A 22,092-nucleotide genomic window follows, 5' to 3' on the forward strand; every position below is an offset into this window, starting at 1 on the left:
TTTGTATTCATTTTAACCTATCTACGTGACTTCATCGAAAGACCCAAAGAACATGAGTTCCTGCAGTCACGACAGCTTTAAGTCAAAATGCCATCCTTTAAAAAAAAAATCATTTGAGAAGATAACTTTCGCTCCCACTGCAATAGACTACTGCTCCGAAATAGCGCAGTCACCGGAGACATTCGATAACACACCTCTGCTACTGCGTTTGCAAAAAAAAAACACAATGCACGAGGGCTTAACCGTTGTGTCCTTTGTACGAGTGTGAAGTCACTTGCGGAATTGGATTTCTCCCGAGGGTGTGTCTTTGTGTCGAGGCAAGGTCCATTGTTTGCTGGGTAACACTGCCAAGTTTAGTGCTATAATTCAGACCCGCCTAACCGGTCATCGTGGCTTTTGTCCAACGGTATAGTTTACCCGTGGACGGAAAACACAGGAAAACACCTTGAGGCAGGCCCCATGAACCCTTCACAACCACACACGCCACTTACACATGCGAGCCTCAATTCACGGAAAGCCCATTAAAAGCGGAATTTCAAAAAATCGCATTGGGGTCCAGCTTCAGAAAATTCTATGGATCAAAACATTTTTTGTTACTTCCACCACCCATGAAAGTTGCTTAACCGCCCTGCAATCGATCCACTGCCAACCAAGTAGAAAGAGCGCACCCCATATAGCTATGCAATTCCCACTGTAAACTATATCGCCAAAGTGTTGTCATAAGTGAGACTTTTGCAATCGACTGAAATCGAATAATACCAACTCCACTTTATTGCGAAGCAGTTGACAGACCTGCACCACCGCCAATGTACATGTACAGCCCGACTGTCAGTCCACTGTTGGATGAGGGCCTCCCCATGCCGTAATTGTCATGGTCGGTTATCTGCCCACACTTCAAGGTGGTCGGGGCGGGTCGGTGAAGGTGTAGAGCATGGAAAGTATCGTGCCATGTGATGGGTTTTTCTGGACTGCCCACTGTTGCCCACCACGCACAGCTTCAATATAATACTTACCAGCTGTAACACAAACTTCCAAGCGTGCATTCTATTCAGGGGGTTTTGTCCCTACAGTTGCTCAACTGGTTAAAAGGAATTCAAAACACTGAGCGTGAACGCTGGTAGTAGCAGTTTGGTGGTTGTAAGTGGTGGCAGCGTTGAGTGGGAGCCAAATGTTTACGTTGGTGGCACTAAGTGAACGTTGATGTTGGTAGTCCTCGGTGGATGTTGATAGTTCTGGGTGAATGTTGATAAATGCTGACACGGGTGAAGCCACGCGGCACTCTTACTTCAGCACCGGGAGAGTGTCGGGTGGGTGGAAGCTGGCGACAGTAGCTAGGATCACCACATTATATTGAACAACATACGAACGAAGATCAGGAACAAAAGTGTTGTACTGTCCTTCAAAGTCATACATCCTGGCAAATAGGTGTTGCGTCAAGTCATGCTTGCTATGTAAAGAGGCAAAGTAGTGCTGCGGAGGAGACTCGTTTGGGACGTTAATACCGTCCAGACTAATCGTGTGCGGGCGGTGCCACTCACAGTGGTCACCAATCGGGATCAGGAGCACGAGCAGAGAGCAGCTGGATATGCAGTGGTGGTGCTAGCCCACAGGGGCTAATAAGCAGATATTATAGTATGGGGAGTCCCTGCTTTCAATGTATTCATTCATGAGCCGACAGAAGAGTTATTAGACAAGAGATAGGCACGTAGTGAGGTAATAGAAATGTAGACGACAAGGATGTAGTGAGATAAGAGAAGATAAGCACACAAGTGAGCAATGAGAGGGATGTATCGGCCGTTATGTTAATATGTTCGTTCGGTGTATTATGATTTGAATCCGCGTTGGTATGTGATGTGTCCCCTATTCCTTTCATGAATACGATGCCCCCCCTAAGCTCACCCCTTCTTGACTCTTAATCCTTTTCCTTGGTTTGCTTAACCATGACACCGCCCCACCGTGGATATGCATCGAGCCGCTCCTGGGAGCCCATGCCCTCGGCGCTGCGGATGAGCTTGGCAATGCCGCGCACCCATCGCTGTGCCTCCTCCTCGCTCTCCGCCACCAGGTCCAGGTTGCCGCGCCGCCCACGGAACACGATGGTGAAACATCGCTCTGGAGGGAACTCCCCCGCGGAGCTCTGTAGCACCTCGGACTGGTGGCCCTCGCGAACCGCCTCGATCTCCACCACGGAGACTGCGCGGAAGCGCGCGACAGACGGGGCGGTACGGACAGCGGACGGGGTGGGGGAGCGAGGACGATGGGATTGTAAGGGTTATTGATGTGGAAGAGAGATGGTGCAGTGGTCCTGTACCATAACAATACTACTTTCATTTTATATAGTGTCGTTCATGCTCATAGCATCCCACAACCCTGTACATTATTTATAGATAAAGACCATTTCCCATATACAGCCACTACCAAGCAAATGAAAACCCTACGACAAGGCAAAATAACAAATTTATCCAAAAAAACAAGAAATAGAATGTTAGGTTAAGAAAGCTTCACTTCCAATAGAACCGGAAAGGACGCAGTATACAAAAAATATTGTAAATGTTGTGGATTCACTCTTCAACACACCGGTGGGCTAAAGTAGTGAACTATTTGTCTTTTGTCAACGTGACACTTTTTTACTGATTGGCCGTGTCGGGTGGTGGAGGGTTGCAACACATTTATAAATAACGCGATCTAACCCAAAAACGTTTATTATGAATAATATTGGTCGCGAAAGCCTACATGTTAAACTGACGCAGTATACGTTTACTTCATGGAACCACTCTAACCTCTGCCTGGTGGTGGTGATGGTGTCGGTGGTGGTCTGGATAACGATGAGTGATGCATTATCGGTGGATAATGATGATGGTGATGATGTTAAGATTGACGATGAATGCAGATGATGGAAGGATGGATGAAAATGATGATGGGTGCTCCTTGTTTCACGAACAAATCTTAAAGTGCTCCTGAACCTCACGATCAAGGACACTGTGACAATGTATTTGCAACTGTTTATCCAGCCACAGTTCAAGCTTCCTTTGCGAACAATAACAAGGGAAATACGACCACACCAAAAAAGTGCAGTTGTATTTCCCTTACAAACAACACAGACATCTCCTATTGTACTTTAATTCTGCTACGTAGAATCTCTTGTTGCCCATGATAAAATCATCCGGAATACAAACGATCTCGTTACGATCTCAGACGCTCATCGTTATTTTGAGCCTCGGTATTGGATAGTGCTCGATTGGGTGACCACCCATCAAAAGCAGGTTGTCATAAAGCTACAGCGCGACGAGGTGGATAATAGAGAGGGTGGTGCAGCAAAGTACATCGTTGTACTCTACTTCTATGCTCCCACGTTTGTGTTCCATCGCCTTCACCAGCCCGTGCTGCACATGTACAATGTTGTTCACACATTGTTGCATGTACTGTATAATGTACATATATACTCCCATAAATGCACAGCGATGGACAATTACCAGCATCCTGCGATCTTTAAAAATACCCCCTTGATTTAAAATCGTTGTCACTCACTCGGGTGCCGTACCAAGAGTGCAACCCCCATTAGCTATCGATCTGGGATGTAAAGCCCAGGCACCACGTAAAGCCAGCACATCACACACCGGTATGCTGCAACTATACTGTGTGTATAGCCAGAACATCACACAATGAATGCTACACTACACGATACCACACACTTCATCCGGCAGTCATTATCATGATGATGACTGATACATGATGATGGTACGATACTGTTTGTGTGCAGAGGTGTATAGTGCGATTACAACACTATACACCTCTGCTCACTCAGCACTGGTACACATTTCATTATTACTGCACTTCCAGTTTGTGCACGCAGCTAGTGTCATCTTGGCTAGATGAATATGTATCAGCTGTTTCGTGCATGGGCAGGGTGTCAAACACCATCCATGAGCGGAACATGCTTGTCTTGGGTACGCACACCTGTGTGCCGAATAATAATATTGATAATCATCCCGATTACATAATAATGCCTCGTATTACAGGGCTATTGCTTGACTCATTTGCATTGGTTCAGTGTATCATCATCATCATCTTCTTCTTCTTCAAACCGACAGACAAGACACCTCCGCAGCCCAGACCATCAGCAAGACGTTGACGTAGGTCAGAAACACGGGCGATGACGATAAAAATGGAACAAAAACTGAAGAGTGCGCTGAACTGCAAGGAAAGATGAATTACAGTTCATTGAGAGATACTAAAAGGAATATGCGGATTCCAGAATATATCATAGTTAGAGACATATTGACTGTAAAGAAGATTAATTTGGCTTGGGCCTGGAATGGACTGACAGTCAGTTTACTGGGCAGAGACCGAGGGCCCAGTGAGGGCAAGGGCTTGCCAAAACAAATGTGTCCCAATAAATATTAGCACAACAATCGTGTGTGCATGTGTGCCCGTGTGTCCCCTACCTGACATAAAGGGCTCCGATACACAGTCAGAGCACCAACTATATCACAAGAAACGTCTTAAGCAATTATTAGGTACGTGCGGCGTGCAATATTTGTACGTATGTGGAAATATTGGTGAATGTGAAAGGAGGCGATGGATAATTGTGGAGAGGTGGAACGTGCCATGGCACTGTAGGCTACTGTATAGAGAGTGTGTGCATTCCTACAAACCCATGCTGCTATAAATCACGGAGGCTAGGGAAGGGCTAGGAACCTAATGAAGGGCGTTGAGCCGGATGCAGTGGCAGTACGGATGATGTATGTGTGTGTTGAACTTATTTCGCACCATACGTAGCCAACCGTGCTAATCGGAGGTGTGGGGGGAAGGACAACAAACTAAAGACACAAATCACTTCTAAAGAAATGATGGCCGGTGGTCGAGACTCACGTCATTGTAACAGCCTAAGGAGGGATCATGCTTGAGAAGGACGTACCCCGTGGAATTGGAGCGATGAGTTCAAGAAATGCGACGCTTGAATGCCCGGCCACTGCTCGTTAAAGGGCAAGGCACTTAATGTTTTGGCCACGGTCAACCCACTGCCCTTGTGTTTGTGCTGCCAACCCCATGATCCCAGATTAAATATTAACCCGTGAGACCAATCCCATCAAGTGCTTTGCTACACAGAGACCTGGATTGCCAGAGAGCGGCAACGCTTTAGCCACGGGTGACACATCCACTCTGCTCGAGTAGTTTGAGTGCTTGAGTTAGCGGACTGCTTTGACTGACCAAGCCACTACAAATGAGTAAACTACCTTACCGTATTCTTGGTTCTCTCAGTAAAGTCCCTTCTACGTGACTTGACCGAAAGAACCAAGAATATGAATCCCTGCAGTCACGAAAGCTTTAAATAAACATTTTCCATTTCCGTAGCGGCCAGTCTATATGGGACTTTGGAGCAGCACCCCGTCTATAGAAATTGCTTCAATATCTATTTTCAATACACATATATTTTTTAATTGAAAAAAAAAATGTCAAAGGTAAAAATATTGGATATGTATGTATGTATGTACAACTTACACCGTGTTAATCGGAAGGTTTGCATATGACGTGATGGTATTTTTCCACTCAATTTGAAGGGAATTGATTCAAACAGAAGCGAAATATGTGGTGCTCAGTCTCACTTCCCCAATAAGATTTATATTTCGGCATGTCATCGGCGATTTGAAATGAAGCTAAAAAGGGGCACGAATAATTCCGCCCGTGTCCAGTAATAATCCGCCGCTTCTCGTCTCTCCCTTCCTCCCACCTCAGCCCAACCCCCCAGCCTCCAGCGGCCATGGCGCTGGCAAAGCCTCAATATAAATGTGACCCATCCTTCCACCGTTGCCAGCGGAGTACTCTAAATGCTTTTGACTTAAAACTTTCGAGACTGCAGGAATTCGTATTCTTGGTTTTTTTCGGTAAAGTCACGTAGATAGAAAATAAAATAAAATAATAATAAATTAAAAATAATACATTGAAAAAAAAAACACACGACGTTTCGATCGGAACACGAGCGGTCTTCATCAGGCGGAGTGATGAAGCGCGCTCGTGTTGCGATTGAAACGTCGTGGGTTTGTTGCTTTTTATTGTTTTCAATTTATATTAATATTTTTATTTTATTTTCTATCTACGTGACTTTACCGAAAGAACCAAGAATACTCTATGTGCTGCACTCCAAAGAAAAATGGTCTTCATTTTAGTCTTACAGGGGTAAGTGCTGTTAATGAGCACCCATTACCCTTTTCCCGTTCCGAGACGTCTGCAAGTTGCAGGGTGAGTCCCATTCACCACTGAATCTTGAAACGCGCAAGCAATTCGCGAGCAATTCGCGTAAATTTTACTTATAGATTCTAGATTTGAAGCTTTCGTGACTGCAAGGAATCATATTCTTAGGTTTTTTCGGTAAAGTCACGTAGGTAAAACATCAAAATTAATGAAAATAAAATAAAATAAAACAAAAATCACGAGGTTTCGGAGGCACAGCGCCACTGTTTTTAAGACATTGTACTCACCAAAGAGAACTGAATCGACACAATCACATTCTATGACTGCTGGTTTTAAACTGTGCCGCACGCCCTCCCGCATGGCCTTGTGGGATTCTCGGTACTGATAAAGTTATTTTAGTTTTTCACCCGATTCTGAAATGGAAGATTTCCGAAATGGGAAAGAGTTAAGGTCAGCATGGAAATAAGAGAGTTTGCATGGCCAGAATCACACCTTTACATTAATTTTACCTCCCTTGTTCTAATCCTTACACAGCGTGCCATGTCGACATTTATGGCCGAGTAAACCTAGCGGAGGCACAAGCAGGTTAAAATACCATTTGCTACTAATGTCTGATCATAGCCTGGGATCGAAACCAAGGAAATGAAACTTTCGAGCTCTTGGGCAGGTCACGACCCCACCATAGTGCATGCACTTAACATAATCATGCAAGTCAGGCATTTAAAAGCCAATATTGAAGATTGGTTGACGTGAAACGATGGATCCTACCCATGAGACCTGCACGTATTTGTTGCAAGTGAGTGCAAAAACTAATAGCCTAGGAGATGGACATTTTTGCGGTGTTATGGAAAAATATTAAATAAACACAGCCCTGTTTTGGACCCCCAACTCAAGAGTCAAAATGATGTCTATGTTATATTAGAAACTGTGGCCAAATCATTCAGTTGCTGGCCTTAAGCAAGGCTGTTTGCATTGTATACACAGTATGCCAATGGCACCTGACAAGCCAGGCATGATGGTAGTACCGGTCCTTTCACCACAATCGTGTAATTTACTGTCTAGAAATCACCTTTTGCTTGCATAATTACTATAATTTGTTTAATATTACTGTTCTTTGCTTATTATTATTTATTTCCCGGCTTCATTCATTGATAGAAAGAGTGCCGACATGTGTTTTGAACAGAGAAGACTCGATACGCTTGGATAGGCGAAACCACATGGCGGGTCTGAGGTGTGAAGTTTGGTAACTCTGCTCTGTTGCATATTGCGCACACACCAGTGTCTGTGACGAGCGAGACTCGGTGCCAAAACTTCACTTCCGCCTGCACCTCAAAATGTATTGGGGGCTTAGGGGGGTAAGGGGTTGCGCGGCGACAGACGAGGGCCTCGCCCCGCCCTATTGCACGGGAGCTCCTCTTACCCCAGCGAAACTCCATGCATTATGCAGCGAAAGAGCCGTGTTCTGCACCTCAAACCATGTAGGGTTATTCATTTGGGCCTGCGCGAGGTTGCCTGGAGGGTTTTTTTCCCCCAGGTAAGGCCCACTGAGCTATACAGCTCTTTTCAGAACAGACCTGGCCACAAATGATCGCTCAACGAAGTGGATTATCGCGTGGAAATGTATAGCAGCCAAACACTCTAAAATGCATGTTTCTAAATTGTGGAGGGTAAAACTGCAGGATCCGGAGAAAAATCCACACGAGCACGGGGAGTGAGAGAGAGACATGCGAACTGCAAATATACAGGTGTCAGGGTCGGGATCGATCCCATGACATCAGGCATACTAGGCGAGGGAGTAAACATATCACTCCCGGTTTTTATGCGCGACTGGCAGGGAGGGTCTTTACTGGAGCTGGCTTCTACGATTATTGAAGTAATAGATTATTCTCCCGATTATCAGTTAGATTATTCGATTCATCGTGTGTTGCTGGATTGGAGGTGATTGGGGGTTGTGACCATTTACAGTGAAAAGTACTGCCAGTTCCAATGGCAGCCAAAGCCCTGCGAGATGTATTTTATCTTCTTTCAAAAGTTGATTCCAAGTGTGCTCTCAGCGTCATGTCATGAGGTGAAGAGTCCATGTGGAACGGAATCACCACATGTGTTACAGAATGGCCTGAGGAAGCAGATATCACAGACATGCTTCTCAGATTCTTACAAGGGAACTGCATTTCTCATATGCTCTGCATAAGAGAACCCCTTCACATGGCAAGCAACCGATTATTGTATTTCCTGAGCTGGAATTATGCCAAAATTTAGAAACAAATTCATAAAATGGGTTTCATTTTGTGTATAGTGAGTGATGACTAGGCCGAGACCATCAACTCAACAATTTAGAAGTCGGTTTCATCACGGACTACTGAAACCTGGATTACAACCCAGGACCTCAGTGGTGCTGACTCAGTGCTCAGATTTCCAGGGTGATCCATACATTATAGCGATCTACCCCACTGATCTGTTGTGACTCTCTCACTCTTTTAACAACAGGTGATTTAACATTGAACAAGTGACGGAAGCAAACAGTATATTGAAATTGGTGAGAGATTCAGAGGCGATGAAATGAAAAAAATGATCTAAAATCCCTTACTATTAAGTAAGTGGGATGTCTATAAACGCGTGTTCTACTTGATATGATGTGTGGTTCAGAATCAGGGTCATTCACGAAAAATATGGAACAAGAACTGAAAAGTGCAAATAAGCGTGGAGAGATCCAAAACTTGGAAATCACATTTACAGACTGAAACAGGAACATAAGGATTAGATAACAGACGTAGATTTAATGAAATCATCCACACAGTTTAGAAAAGGCAAATGGGCTTGGGCATGACACATCTGCAGAAGGGATGACGGATGGATGATCTGAAAGAATAACAAATGGAGTGGCGGCCAACCAGAGGAGGCATCCGAAAGTGCGGCCACCAAGGAGAAAGAACGATGAAATTCATTTGTGTCCAAGTCCTGGGTGAATCACAGAATTGTAAGAGGTGGCGGCAGCAGTGACCCATTGCTGGTGGTGGTGATGATGATGATCTACTAGTGCATCACGCTGTATATTCGACAGTGCAGCCAGTCCCTTGCGTAATATGCTCAACACGAGACACTCATCTCTCACTGGGCTTGCGCTACTCACAAGTCGCCTTGCTCTTGTTGCTCTTCTTCGACTCGTACCAGATGGTGAGGAAGTCCTCCTGCAGCTTGAAGAGCCGCTGTTTCTTCCACGTCTTGGACTTGATCTTGCAGAGCGAGGCGCCGAGCAGCATGCGGCTCAGGTCATCGTCGACGGTGATGTCTGCACACAGAACACGTGACCACGAGGCTATGAGCACAGCACAGCACCGGGGGCTACACCGCACATTCATTCATCGGCGACTCCCGTCGACCATGAGCCAATTAACTGACAAAATTAAAGTAGCAAGCCACTTCACCAATCAGCCGACTATTAAACCAACCAACCAGTCAGCAAATTACGCAACCAATTAAACAACCAATTAAACAACCAACGAATCAAACAATGAATCAACCACCAATCAACCAATTAACCACCAAACAACCAATTAACCACCAATCAACAAACTAACCACCAATCAACCAATTAAACAACCAATTAACCACCAATCAACCAATTAAACAACCAATTAAACACCAATCAACCAATTAAACACCAATCAACCAATTAAACAACCAACGAATCAATTAATCAACTAATTCAACAACCAATTAAACAACCAATTAACCACCAATCAATCAATTAAACAACCAATTAAACCAATTAACCACCAATCAACCAATTAAACAACCAACGAATCAATGAATCAACCAATTAAACAACCAATTAAATTAAACCACCAATTAAACACAATTAACCACCAAACAACCAATTAACCACCAATCAACCAATTAACCATCAATCAACCATTTAAACAACCAATTAAACACCAATCAACCAATTAAACAAATAATTAAACAACCGAATAACCACCAATCAACCAATCAAACAACCAATTAAACAACCAATTAAACAGCAATCAACCAAATTTTTATTTAAAGCTTTCGTGACTGCAGGGATTCATATTCTTGGTTCTTTCGGTAAAGTCACGTAGACGGGAAACAATAAAATAAAAAAATACTATTTTCACGACGTTTCGATTGCATCACAAGCAATGATCATCAGGTGTGAAAACCACAACAATTAAACAACCAATTAACCACCAATCAAACAACCAATTAAACAACCAATCAAGCAACCAATCAAATAACCAACAAAATATACAACCAACAATTCGACTAACTACTAACTAGCAAACCAACCAGTCGACCATTGAACTCGCCAACCTATTCACATTGCACGAGCGGTGTGCAGCCGATTACTACAACTATGCAGATGCCTTCTGCGATAAGTGGTTCCAGGTTGCGCTGGAAACAAACTCCGACTTGGGTTTTCCCATTCTCAGGTGATAACGCATGCAGATGGATTTCCTTCATGAAATGGAACGCGATGGCAACGTGTGGTGGTGGTGGTGGTGACGATGCACCCGTTCCCACCAGACCAATTTGAAGAAACCAGACCAATTTGAAGAAATCGCCGATAAAATGAATAACTCAATTAATGCATCTTTAACAAAGGATGATTATGGGCTGATGATTACGCAAAAAATGCCTCAATGAGTCATAAAACTCCTATTCAGGAGGGTCCTGCAATTGCTACAATTACTGCGTCGCCAATTACGTTTAAATTGCGTCAATCCACCACTGATTGATGACTGAATCCACCGGCGTGTGTTACCCATCACCCGTGACTGCAAACCCCCCTGGATGTCCGGGAGGAGACTGCCCACAGCCATCGGCCGCGTGCAGGGCTCGCGTCCACCCGTATCGAGTCGTCCCCTACTCGTCTCTCTCCAGCTCGGGAACGCAGGCAGCTCGCTCTTCTCGCGGAACATGACGCCTCTCGAGTGTTCGTCAACTCCCCCGTCTCGTCTCGTCTCTCATCGAAAGACTCTTCCCTGTGACGTCGAGCCCTCCACCTCCACCCCCGTACCACCCACCCACCCAGAGCGGGCGGAGCGAAGATTGAGCCCTGATCCATATCTCCGGAGTTTGGATTGATCCGCCCTGATCCAGCGGATCACAGGATGATGATGATGTTGCCCGCTCAGAGGGCGCAGCTCCCGCGGTGCGATGGGAGACAGCGCGCGCGTGAGATAGAGAGAGCGACCCCACGCGGACACTCGCAGGAGTTTCATCTTCATCTTCCCCCTCGTGCGATAACATTTACCTCCCCCACCGCCACTCCCCCCTCTCTCCCGGCACTACATTCAGAACCAGAGGAACACGTGGAATAGAGAGCATACGCAGGTGAACGCCCCACGCGTAAAAACAATAATCGGGATTGGGCAGGACACGTCGTGGCTGAATGGGATGATGGCCGATGGTCAAGCATAATGACAATGGCATTATGCCACCGTGGAGATGGAGAGATTAAATCGGCTTCTGTGCGAGTGCTCGGTGGGTGTTTAGATTGCAGGGTAGTGCGACGGCTTGGGGAGCCGTAATTTCATCAGTGCAATGATCATGGCTGATTATGATGATTAATCTTACTCCAGAAAATCCTCAATTCGGGCCCGTACCTCTTTCCGAGGGTCCTGATACACCGTGATGCTTGGCCAAAAGAAATGCAATACCATGAATGGCTTAGTGTGGGAGGAAACCGGAGAAAACTCACGCTCATCCGTGCCTTCTCCTGACCACCTCGCATCCCCTGACAAGCCTTGAGCGATCACCCATACAACCGCACAAACCACCAGGCACACCCATGCTGAGCTTTCGAGGTCCCAGTGGATCTCGTGTGATTATACAGTACAACACGAGTTGCGTTTGAAAAGCGTCTAAATGATTTCCATCTGTGAACTGTAAAGTGCAGTGTAACTGCTGCAAGTTTTGTTTTCGGGGTTTTTTTCATCACCAGTGTGTGTATGACTTTTCGCGGCCACGGCCGTGTGCACGGAAAGGCTTTGTTCCTTGACCGCGCCGATGTCACCCTCTCATGATGAAAGCGGAAAAGCGGCATAAGGTCTTTTAATACAGTACTTCAACAGCCGTGCAATGATATACTTTAATAACTGTGCAATGATGATGATGGTTATGATAAAAAATAAACCACAAAAAATTATTCCTCCCACTGATCCTTGCAAACTAGTGAACCAGTTACTCGGTACCTACCGCACCTCAAACCAACGAGCCAACCATCCCGATCAAGAAGTCATCGCGGCACCAAATCCTTTGATGCCACCACACACCTCATTGACAACGCTTTCTACCCTCTGCCAGATCTCGTAGCTACCTCAGTGGCAACTGGACCTGCAACAGTTTCCTTGACAGTATCCCACCATTGCTCTCGGGTCTGCCCCTGGGTCACCGTCCTCGTGGAGATCACTCCAAGGCCTGTCTCTGTGACCGCCCCTCCTCCACCCTGCACACGTGCCCCCTCATCCAGCGCAAGCCGTGTTTTCATGATCATATCCAGGGGCACAAATACCTATTTAAACAACGGGGGCATGCAAGATACGACTGTGCCCCCCCCCACCACCGTTCTCCTGTGTCACTTTTCCTGAAATAGCTACGGATGTTTTTAACCAGTATACAATGTGTAGGCTAGGGGCCGTCCATAAATGACGTCACGCGATTTTGGACGATTTTTGACCCCCCCCCCCACCTTCCTCACACGGCGTCACAAAAAGTCAGACCCCCCCCCCCTCAAATATGACGTCACAAATCTCTGCCCCCCCCCCCAGCAATAAAACATTCTTCAAATCGCTTTAAACTATTGTCATTGTAGTGCGTATTTAATGTGGCGCTGCACTCTGATGTTGTAGGAGAAAACGTTTATTAAAAAGTATATTTAATTAAGTAGAACGTGTTGTCTATATTTATTTAAAGTTGCGCATTTTGATGTGACGTCACATTTCTCACCCCCCCCCTCGTCATACATCGTCACAAATGTCTGACCCCCCCCTTAGGTGCGTGACGTCATTTATGGACGGCCCCCTATCACCAAAGAGGGTGCTTAATTTTTTTTTAAAGACTTCTGAGAATTTGCAACAATACCACCAGGCATGTGTTGACAATGATGGAGAACAAGTGGGAGACTCTAACTTTAAGCTATTAACATGACATATGTTATCATGTTACAATGTGTTATCCGTTCCTTTTCCATTAAAAACGATCGTCTCATATAAGTATAAACATTTTTTGAAGCGCCCTGTATATACTATTTTAGTTATGCCGTGTATTGGGTTTAGAGGAAGACAATCTCGCAGTGACAGTATTAACAATCAAGATTTAAAGGCACAATACACACAATTCAGTTATTGTGCGTCTTGCTTTCATGCGCATGAGTTAGCAAAAAAGCCTGGTGTTCAGTAACACCAGCAGTAGCGCTACCATATTGTACGCTGCGAATTTTTCTGAATTATTGCTTCATTTGTAACAATGTATTGGGGCATTTACGGTTAATTGTTGGAATATGTTTTTAATATATTTTTCTTTAAAAAATGTTTTCCCTTGTGTATCTGTTCACTCGGGGCCCCCTTGTGGCCGACTGGGCCCCTATGCGTCGCATAACGCTGCCACGTACCCCCCATAGTTGCGCCCCTGATCCTATCCACAACACTCACTTGCCGTGGTCTCTTCCGGACTTCTGCGGCGCTTATCTTCGCCTTGCCACGAAATTCCAAGCATCCGGGCTCAGACACCTGTGATTAAATGTCCGCGACTTCTTTTCGTTTCGCTCTGCGTCCAGCTCTCTCGGGTCGATACACCAATACGGATAGCAACTCTCGCATCAAAGACCAATTTTTATTGACTTACCTCTCTGCTCTTCCAAGGTGGATTCCATAGCCCATCAAAACATTGACTGAGAGCAATACGCATCTTGACCTCCTTCTCAGAGTCCCGTCCCCCACTCCTGCATTATGGCCATCACTGCCCTCATCAGTAAACAACGCAAGCCAACCAACCATCAACTCGTAACTGCACCTAATCGCATCCCCGGCGCCTCGCCATTTTTCCGTCGCTTCTCAGTTTCAAGGCGTGGAGCGCGTGGAGGAGGAAGGAACTCGTTGTGGTTTCAGCCGCCCCTCCAGCCCCGCCTCCTTGCCCCCCCCATTTCCAAGTGGAAGTCATTAAGTCCCCCCCACCACTACCACTCTCGCGTCGCTCCCCCCACCTTCCACCCCCCCCCACCACCACTCCGTTGCCCCTCCCCCCATATTCCCGCAGGCAACAGTTTGTGGGCTTCACCACCGGGCTCATTAGGAGGGCGCAGATGCGCGCGCCTCTCACACTGGGGTTGGTGATCAAACAGAGACCAGGGCTACCAATTGAGCAGTAATAAAAAATTGTGCGGCTCTGCAATTGCATTCCCACGTCACTTCTGTCGGAAGAATTGACCTTCATGGCGTGCAATAAATACAGAAAAAAGAATATGTTCGTCGCTGTCACGTAAAAAGGTGACGTTTTTTTATTCAATCACAAACAACGCGCTTTCCGGAGCAACATTGCCCAGCAACATTTTTTTTACGCGTGCAAACTCAGGACCGGTTTCGTCCTTCGTGGAATTCATCAGCAGAGTCAGGTTTGTTAATAAAATATCACTCCATCTACATCAGGGGGCCCTAGTCAACACAAAAAACAATAATAATAAATAAATACATTTAACAAAAATGTATTTTATGATTTCCCTTCTACGTGACTTTACCGAAAGAACCAAGAATATTAAAATATATATATTATTTCCCTTCTACGTGACTTTACCGAAATAACTAAGAATATGGATCCCTGCAGTCACGAAAGCTTTAAACCGAAATAAAAAACAATGTTTGTATTAAAAGCGATCATACGTTGTAGAGCGATGTGACTGGAATGCATACAAATAGCTTCACGTGTCCGGTGAGAGGTGTAGTGCTTCTAGCCTCGCGTGCGTGTTTATTCTTCTCTGCGCTCCTTTTTCTCCCACTCAACAATCGTAACAGAGGAACTGGTCGATATGCGAAAGGAAGACTTCCTGAAAAGAGTCCTATGAATCATTTTAAGTGTTTTTTTTATTTTTCTAAAACACTTTTAACGATAAAGTGAGATGATTCCGTGGAGAACATTGCTAAATAATGTTTTACATTTAGTGGCATTTGTAAAATCTGGCGTACGTAATTTTAGAGATTATTTTTGTAATATGTTTCACTTAGTGTTTCGGCATTACTTGGAGCGTGTAATGTCATACGCGAGCACTGACTTACATATACGTGCATGCGGGGAGAGGGGAGCTAATGAGGTGGTGCAGGAGAGAGTTGAACGGAGGGCAGGAAGGAGAGGTAGAAGACAGAGGGAGAGGGGGGAGAGAGGAAAGACAACAGGGAGAGAGGCAAAACAGGAGGACGGGAAGACAGGAAGTCGGGAGAGAAAGAGGGATGATGAAGACTGCCATACGTGCTCAATCCGCGCTCACAGTTGGAGGCCAAACCTGTTTCTCTAAAGGAGCTGAGCACCACCACTGTGCGTGGACCGTGAAATGGACGCGACATCGTGTAGGTGGCTCTCAGCGCTGACTCAGCAAAAGGCGGCACGACTCTGTTCAGCGCTCGCATTGCTGCTGCTGTTGATTTCAAGCACAGAACGCTCAGACCACGCGCTCGCATCCCAGGAGCCTCCGTGTGTGACCATTCACATTCTTTACCCAACAAGGGCATTTAGAAGTGGATGGGAAGAGGTTTCATTTCGCGTGTGCTGCAGCCCCAGTGCCACCGTGAGCACCAGACCCGAAAAACTAAAAAAAAGGTAAAGAGCCCTGTCGACGCACAGTGAATATGGTTTTCGTTGAGGTCGGCAGTAAACGGGCTAATACGAGTGGCTGGTTGGTTGGTTAGTTAGCATCAGTGGTGGGGTCAGTGCTAGTGGTTGGTTGCCAGTTTTTTTTCATGGGTAGTGTTGGTACGCGTTGATGGTTGGCTAGTGGTTAGGTTTAGGGTTAGTGATAGTGGTTGGTTGGTTGGCTAGCTGGTTACGGGCTCTGGGAGGGATAGTACGCGGTGTGTTTGTGTTCGGTAGTTGGTTAGGGGTCGGGGTATCGTTACCCTCCTTTCATGCGGGCCACAAATCTGACACCCAGTGGTTGGCACTATAAATTATGAACCCGGTGACCTGAACTCCAATCCAGGCCACGGTTAACATCGGCAGCGAGTGATATCTGAACCGGTCCTGGGGACAATCTTCACCAACCCGCACCGAACTGACGGGGGTGATATACGATCCAAATGGGACCCCTTCATCCCACAGTGGATTGACAAATGTCTGACAATTATTATCGTCCTGTGTTTACATTCACGTGGCGGCCCGGCGGCTCACTCATCATCACAAGTCTCGCTGCTATTGGTTGTTGTGATATTGGCTAGCGGAAAGTTTTCTCCAGCCCGGGAGATGGAAACTGTTGGTGCCACTTTGGATTATTTTTATCCACCCACAGCACCGTTTTCACAACATATGAATGTTACAATGTCAGTGGTTACTGCGTTAAACAGAACTGACAGCATATGCACACACACGGGGAACAGAGCGTGATGTCTACAGCCTTGCTGCCAATGCATTTTAAATCGACGGACATACTTTTGTTTTTACAACTAAGTCAGAAGCGATTGGGGTGGAGCGATACACTGAGCTATGAACCCCGTGTACATGAACTCCATTCCCGGACACGGCTAGCATCGGTGGCAAGTGATATGTGAACTGGTTCTGGACTTCACCCCAGTCCACACGAGTGGACTGGCAAAGGGAGAGAAATAATGACCACTCATTTCTACACTTCGCGAGATGTTCGCGTAGGCCTCGGCAAGGTAAGGTAAAAGTTAAAAGGTAAAAACAACGAGCCTACCTTAACCTTACCTTTTACCTTACCACAATACAATCACTCTACCCTACCTTTTACCCTTTAGCAGGTAAGGTAAAAGGTAATAGGTAAAAAGCAACGAGCCTACCTTTTACCCTACCTTTTACCCATACCCCATACAAATTAACCGATTACAGGGTAATTACTAGGGAACTACACATGAAAAAGGTTTGTAGCGGTAAATGCCAGGTAGAGCGCTTTATACATATAGAATACTCTCGATTATTCCAATTTTACACGCTTTCTTTTAACTCACTCTGTCTGTTGTCGTTGTTATTGTCGTTGTTGTTGTTGTTGTCGTCGTATCCTCATATCTTGTCACTCAATATTAACCCACTTCCTAATGTGGTATTGACTATCGACTGCAAACTTGGTATGCTTATGTCATACTGATGACAACACTATATTCTATCGTAAAAATATATATATTTTTTAAATTCTTTTGTATATGTTATGTTTCGACTTGGGTCTAATTGTCCACACTCAACAGACGTTGGCTGTAATTGGCCACGGCCACTTACGTTATGGCAAGCTTCGGGGCCACTTCCTGGAGTCGTGGAGTTCTGCCATTACTAGTACATTTAATAAAAGCCTGTTATTAAAAAAGTAAAAAAAAATATTACTTATTAAATGGAGGCCACGAACTGCGCCACGGAGCTTTTAGCGGTAAATAAGGTACCGTATTTACCGGGTAATACTTCGCGCTATCTTTACCCTACCAGGTAATTCTTCCGAGCTACCTTTACCCTACCCTTTACCTTACCCCTTGGCATGTCGACACCTTTACCCTTTTACCTTTACCCTTTTACCCGGTAAAAAGAGTAAATGACCTTACCTTGCCGAGGCCTATGTTCGCGGTTAAGCCTCGAGCTCCGCTCCGGATTAGAGGTGGTTATCACCGTTTCCCACTGCTGACCTTTATTGACCTGCACTGGTCATTATTAACCCTGACCTTGAGGTACAGTATGATTCACCAGATAAATTTACGATGTCAAATATAGCACCCACAAACGTTGTGGACTGCTAATGCTATATAACACCAACATCCAGGAAACAAAAGACAAAAAAACATCCGTATATGGCTAAGCGCTGTTCGCGAGCACCTATTTTGGACTGACACGACACGGGGGGATAGAGGGGTGAGTGATGTAGCCGACACTATGCCCAGCCGCCTTTGTCTTCCCAGTTCAGATATTTCCACCGGACCGGGTACTCATTTCAGGCTGTAGCGACATTGGGGAAGTCCGCGAAATATTAAGATATCACGCGGTGATAATGATTTCAGCCGTGGTTAGGATAACCACAACACACAACCCCTCCCCTCCATACGCAATGAGTGTCCTATGGCCTTACACAGATTGTTGGTGCAATTGTTGTTGGCGAACAACTATTGAGGCCGACACGGTCCACGAGCGTGTGGTGTGGTCAACGCCTATGCACACGCGCACACAGTATACGCGTCCACTCACAAGCAGTGCCTCGTGAAAGCAAGTCCTCTCACATGACAAACTGGATCACTCTTTTGTTGCCCAAGTCTTTTGGGACTCCCCGCCCGCCCCCAAGCAATCCCCCGTTTCACGGTCGTATAGCTGGACGTACACATATATATTATACCCACGTAAATGTATACCTGTATATTATATTACACTCTACTTATAAGCGCCCACGTATATGTTCCCCGCCTTCATCAACCCGCACCGATGACCAGCTGTAGTAACATTATAAAAATAACACCCGCGGACCCGCTCGGCGCAAAGATTCCTTCATCCAGCAATGGATTGACAAAGGGGCCTTACACGTGCATCATGCACAATGTATATACGTGTGTGTGTGTGTGTATACAGGACCCACCTATACATGTACACAATTACATAGAGAATCAGCGATATGAATGACCCGGTGAGGGACCACAGAGACCAGGTGACTCATTTTTGAGGGATCTCTGGGACCAAATAAATACAGCAATTTAACAAATAAATTAATTGTTGATGATACATCAGTAACCACGTATAGTTCGATTCCGTGAAGAATGGATAAATTTAGTCCTCAACGAGTAAAACCGTGTACAGTAAGTACATCAACATGCTTATAGACAAGCGTTAATTAAATAAAACAAATATATAGGGACCAACGGTTAATCTATATTCTATTTAAACTATTTCACTTTTTATTCTACCAGGAAAGGCCCACTGAGCTATATAGCTCTTCTTCAGACGCAACCTGGCCACAAATTACATCTCAACAAAGTGGCTTATCACGTGGAAATGTCTAGCAGCCAAATACTCTCAACGCACGTTTAGAAAGATAATAATAAATGTGGACATGGAGAAAACCCACGCGACCACAGGGAGAGAGACATGCAAACTCCAAATATACACATGAGGTGTCAGGGTTCGGGATCGAACTCACGGCCTCTTGTATACAAGGCGAGGTAGTTAACATCTCGCCACAGCGCCACCCATTCATGGGGTCATATCGGCTATTACCAAATCTGACAATACACGAATAGGTAATAATCGACGTTTCTAGATTCATATATGTTGCATGCATCGCTAACAAAATAATTTATTTTGTGACACTACTTATATTATTTTCCACAAGGACGCCTCCGAGTATTTAGTGCTGTGTACTGGGTTCACGTGACCGTTGCAGCCGCTAAAGGCGCTGCCAATTTACCACAATATGTTTAACATATATTATAGAGTCGGATCGCCGGCGGGAAGGGAGGGTTGTTGTGAGTAGTTACACCTACAATATAAGTGAATTCCGCCATCATCGTCATAGGACAAAAGCACAATATACGCACAAGTAATTAATTTATACATAGATATATTACAATCGTATAGTAATGTGAGTTGCACGCTGACAGATCCTTCCACTAACATCACCCAGTACCACTTGTCACCGGTGGATGTGACATATCGACATTCGTCTTGTCACGGCTATGTGTAATGGACACTACTACTGACTCAGGGTTGTAAACAGGCAATGAGCACCGCGACATGGTCATATGAGAAGGAAAATATTTTGACTCTGATACACTGAATATACACGACAGTACACACGCACAGTACCGTTGCTATACACAAATGTAAACTAAAACGAAACTAAAACATGTTTTAACTTTACCAGGTAAGGCCCACTGAGCTATATTACCTCTTTGTCAGAAACGACCTGGCCACAAATGATAGCCCAACAAAGTGACTTATCGTGTAGAAATGTATAGCAGCCAAATACTCTCAACGCATGTTTATACATGTAAATGTGGACCCGGAGAAAAACCCAAGCGACCACGGGGAGAACATGCAAACTCCAAATAGTCAGGCGTCAGGATCGAATCCACACCCTCCGGCATGCCAAGCAAGGCAGTAAACAAATCGCCACCGTTCACCACGTAGACAAAACGTAGATACCCAGATGCACAGTAACACTGCCCACTACCGATACACATCAGTACAGATACTCAGTACAAATACATATTAGTTCAGATACACAGTACACGGGGCTTATATACATATGCAGCACAGCTAAACAGCACGCACGAAGTACTAAAGCAGCACGCAGTCCAGATATGCAACGCACACAGCACAAATGCGCAAGTGTACACACATACAGTGCTGATGCAGAGCAACTATCATTAATCAATATACAAGCACAGCACACACAGTACAGACGCACAGTATACAAACATCGCACAGCTATACAGCACAATGAATCAGTACACATAGACAGTACACACACAGCGCAGATCATTAGCACACATACCAATCGGACATGCAATGCAATACTACGTACAGATAAAGATACTCCGAACAGAGGCACATAACAAACTACAGTACCAGATTACGATCATACAGGGCAATCACCGCCCGCTTCGATGACGGTTGCTTGTGTTGCTTTCGAAACGTCGTGATTTAATTTATTTGTTTTTCATTTTTATTTATTATATATTTTTTACCTACGTGACTTTACCGAAAAAAACCAAGAGTATTATGGATCCTTGCAGTCACGAAAACTTCAAATCTAGAATTAAACGCTCCAAGTCACTTCTGCAAACTAGACAATCTCGGCATCCCGAGTTGCCTCTCACCTGCTTTAACGAAACACAACGATATCTAAGATCATAGGCACACGCGCACGCCACGACTCACGCCGGGTACCCTTGGCGTCGTCCGGGGGCTCCATCACTCCGCGCCGCGTTCCCCCTCTGCGCTCCAAGCTCCCCTGGCAAGGCACCGGGTGCCGTCCCGCTTGCAAGACTGCAACGGGCCGATCGGAATGATGAAGAAGGCAGAAAAAAAACCAAACCGGACCCACGGCCTTTTTTGTTTGGCCGACTCTATACTTCCAGCAACGCCGCAGCCGGAGGCGACCTCCTCGCCGGGGATACGCGCACGGGGCGTCGATCGAAGTCACCCTCGGAGCGATGTCGCCTGCCCAACAACGCGACCGCCTTGCTCGGGAGTGACAGTGACCAACTGTGGACGCGTCTCTTTAAACTGCCGCGTCGCGCGGGGCCAGCCTTGCCCAGCCACGCAAATACCAGCGGCAAGGAGAGATGACCTTTTAATTACGAGCAGGGGAGACCTCCCCCCACCCCACCCCCTCCCACAGAAACCACGGTATGCTGTCTTCTTTTTGCAAAGGAGGGAGATCTGGGATTGAGTAATTCAGTGACGTTCTACTTGTGTAGTCACGCGCGTACACATTCCTGGGAGCGGTGTTTGACCGAATATATACCGGCCGCGCAAGATCTACTCGCACTGGCAGTGGTCGGGGACAAGGAGTGGCCATCGATGACGACGACGATGATGCAAACCTCCCTCACCGGAGGGTGAGACGCCCGCTCACGCTCACCTGTGCGGCGGGGCTCTTTCATTATTCATGCGGCGCCGTTGGGGGACGGTGGGTGGCTCTCATTAAATTTGCATCGAACCGCGCACGGGACCCGCACCCGATCCGGGCCC

General features: G+C 45.9%; 1 protein-coding gene across 9 annotated transcripts in view; it reads right to left on the reverse strand.

Moving 5' to 3' along the window:
- The window catches only part of LOC144942036 (1-phosphatidylinositol 4,5-bisphosphate phosphodiesterase delta-4-like), a 46,122-nt gene extending 24,683 nt beyond the window's left edge, over positions 1 to 21,439 (reverse strand). For 2 of the 9 annotated variants that reach the window (XM_078868688.1, XM_078868677.1), the window contains exons 1-3: positions 10,976 to 11,190; positions 9,323 to 9,481; positions 2,030 to 2,193 (exon numbers count right to left, since the gene is read on the reverse strand). In XM_078868688.1, coding sequence (XP_078724814.1) covers positions 2,030 to 2,193; positions 9,323 to 9,481; positions 10,976 to 11,132 — 480 coding nt within the window. In that variant the 5' untranslated portion in view covers positions 11,133 to 11,190. Of the gene's footprint in view, positions 1 to 1,964; positions 2,194 to 9,322; positions 9,482 to 10,975; positions 11,191 to 11,241; positions 11,356 to 13,865; positions 14,014 to 21,276 lie in introns of those variants that run through there. The other 7 variants (XM_078868666.1, XM_078868658.1, XM_078868728.1 and 4 more) reach the window with 6 other exon arrangements.
- Between the last annotated feature and the right edge of the window lie 653 nt (positions 21,440 to 22,092).

Source organism: Lampetra fluviatilis, chromosome 2 (genome assembly GCF_964198595.1).
Source record: "Lampetra fluviatilis chromosome 2, kcLamFluv1.1, whole genome shotgun sequence".
Lineage (NCBI taxonomy): Eukaryota > Metazoa > Chordata > Hyperoartia > Petromyzontiformes > Petromyzontidae > Lampetra > Lampetra fluviatilis.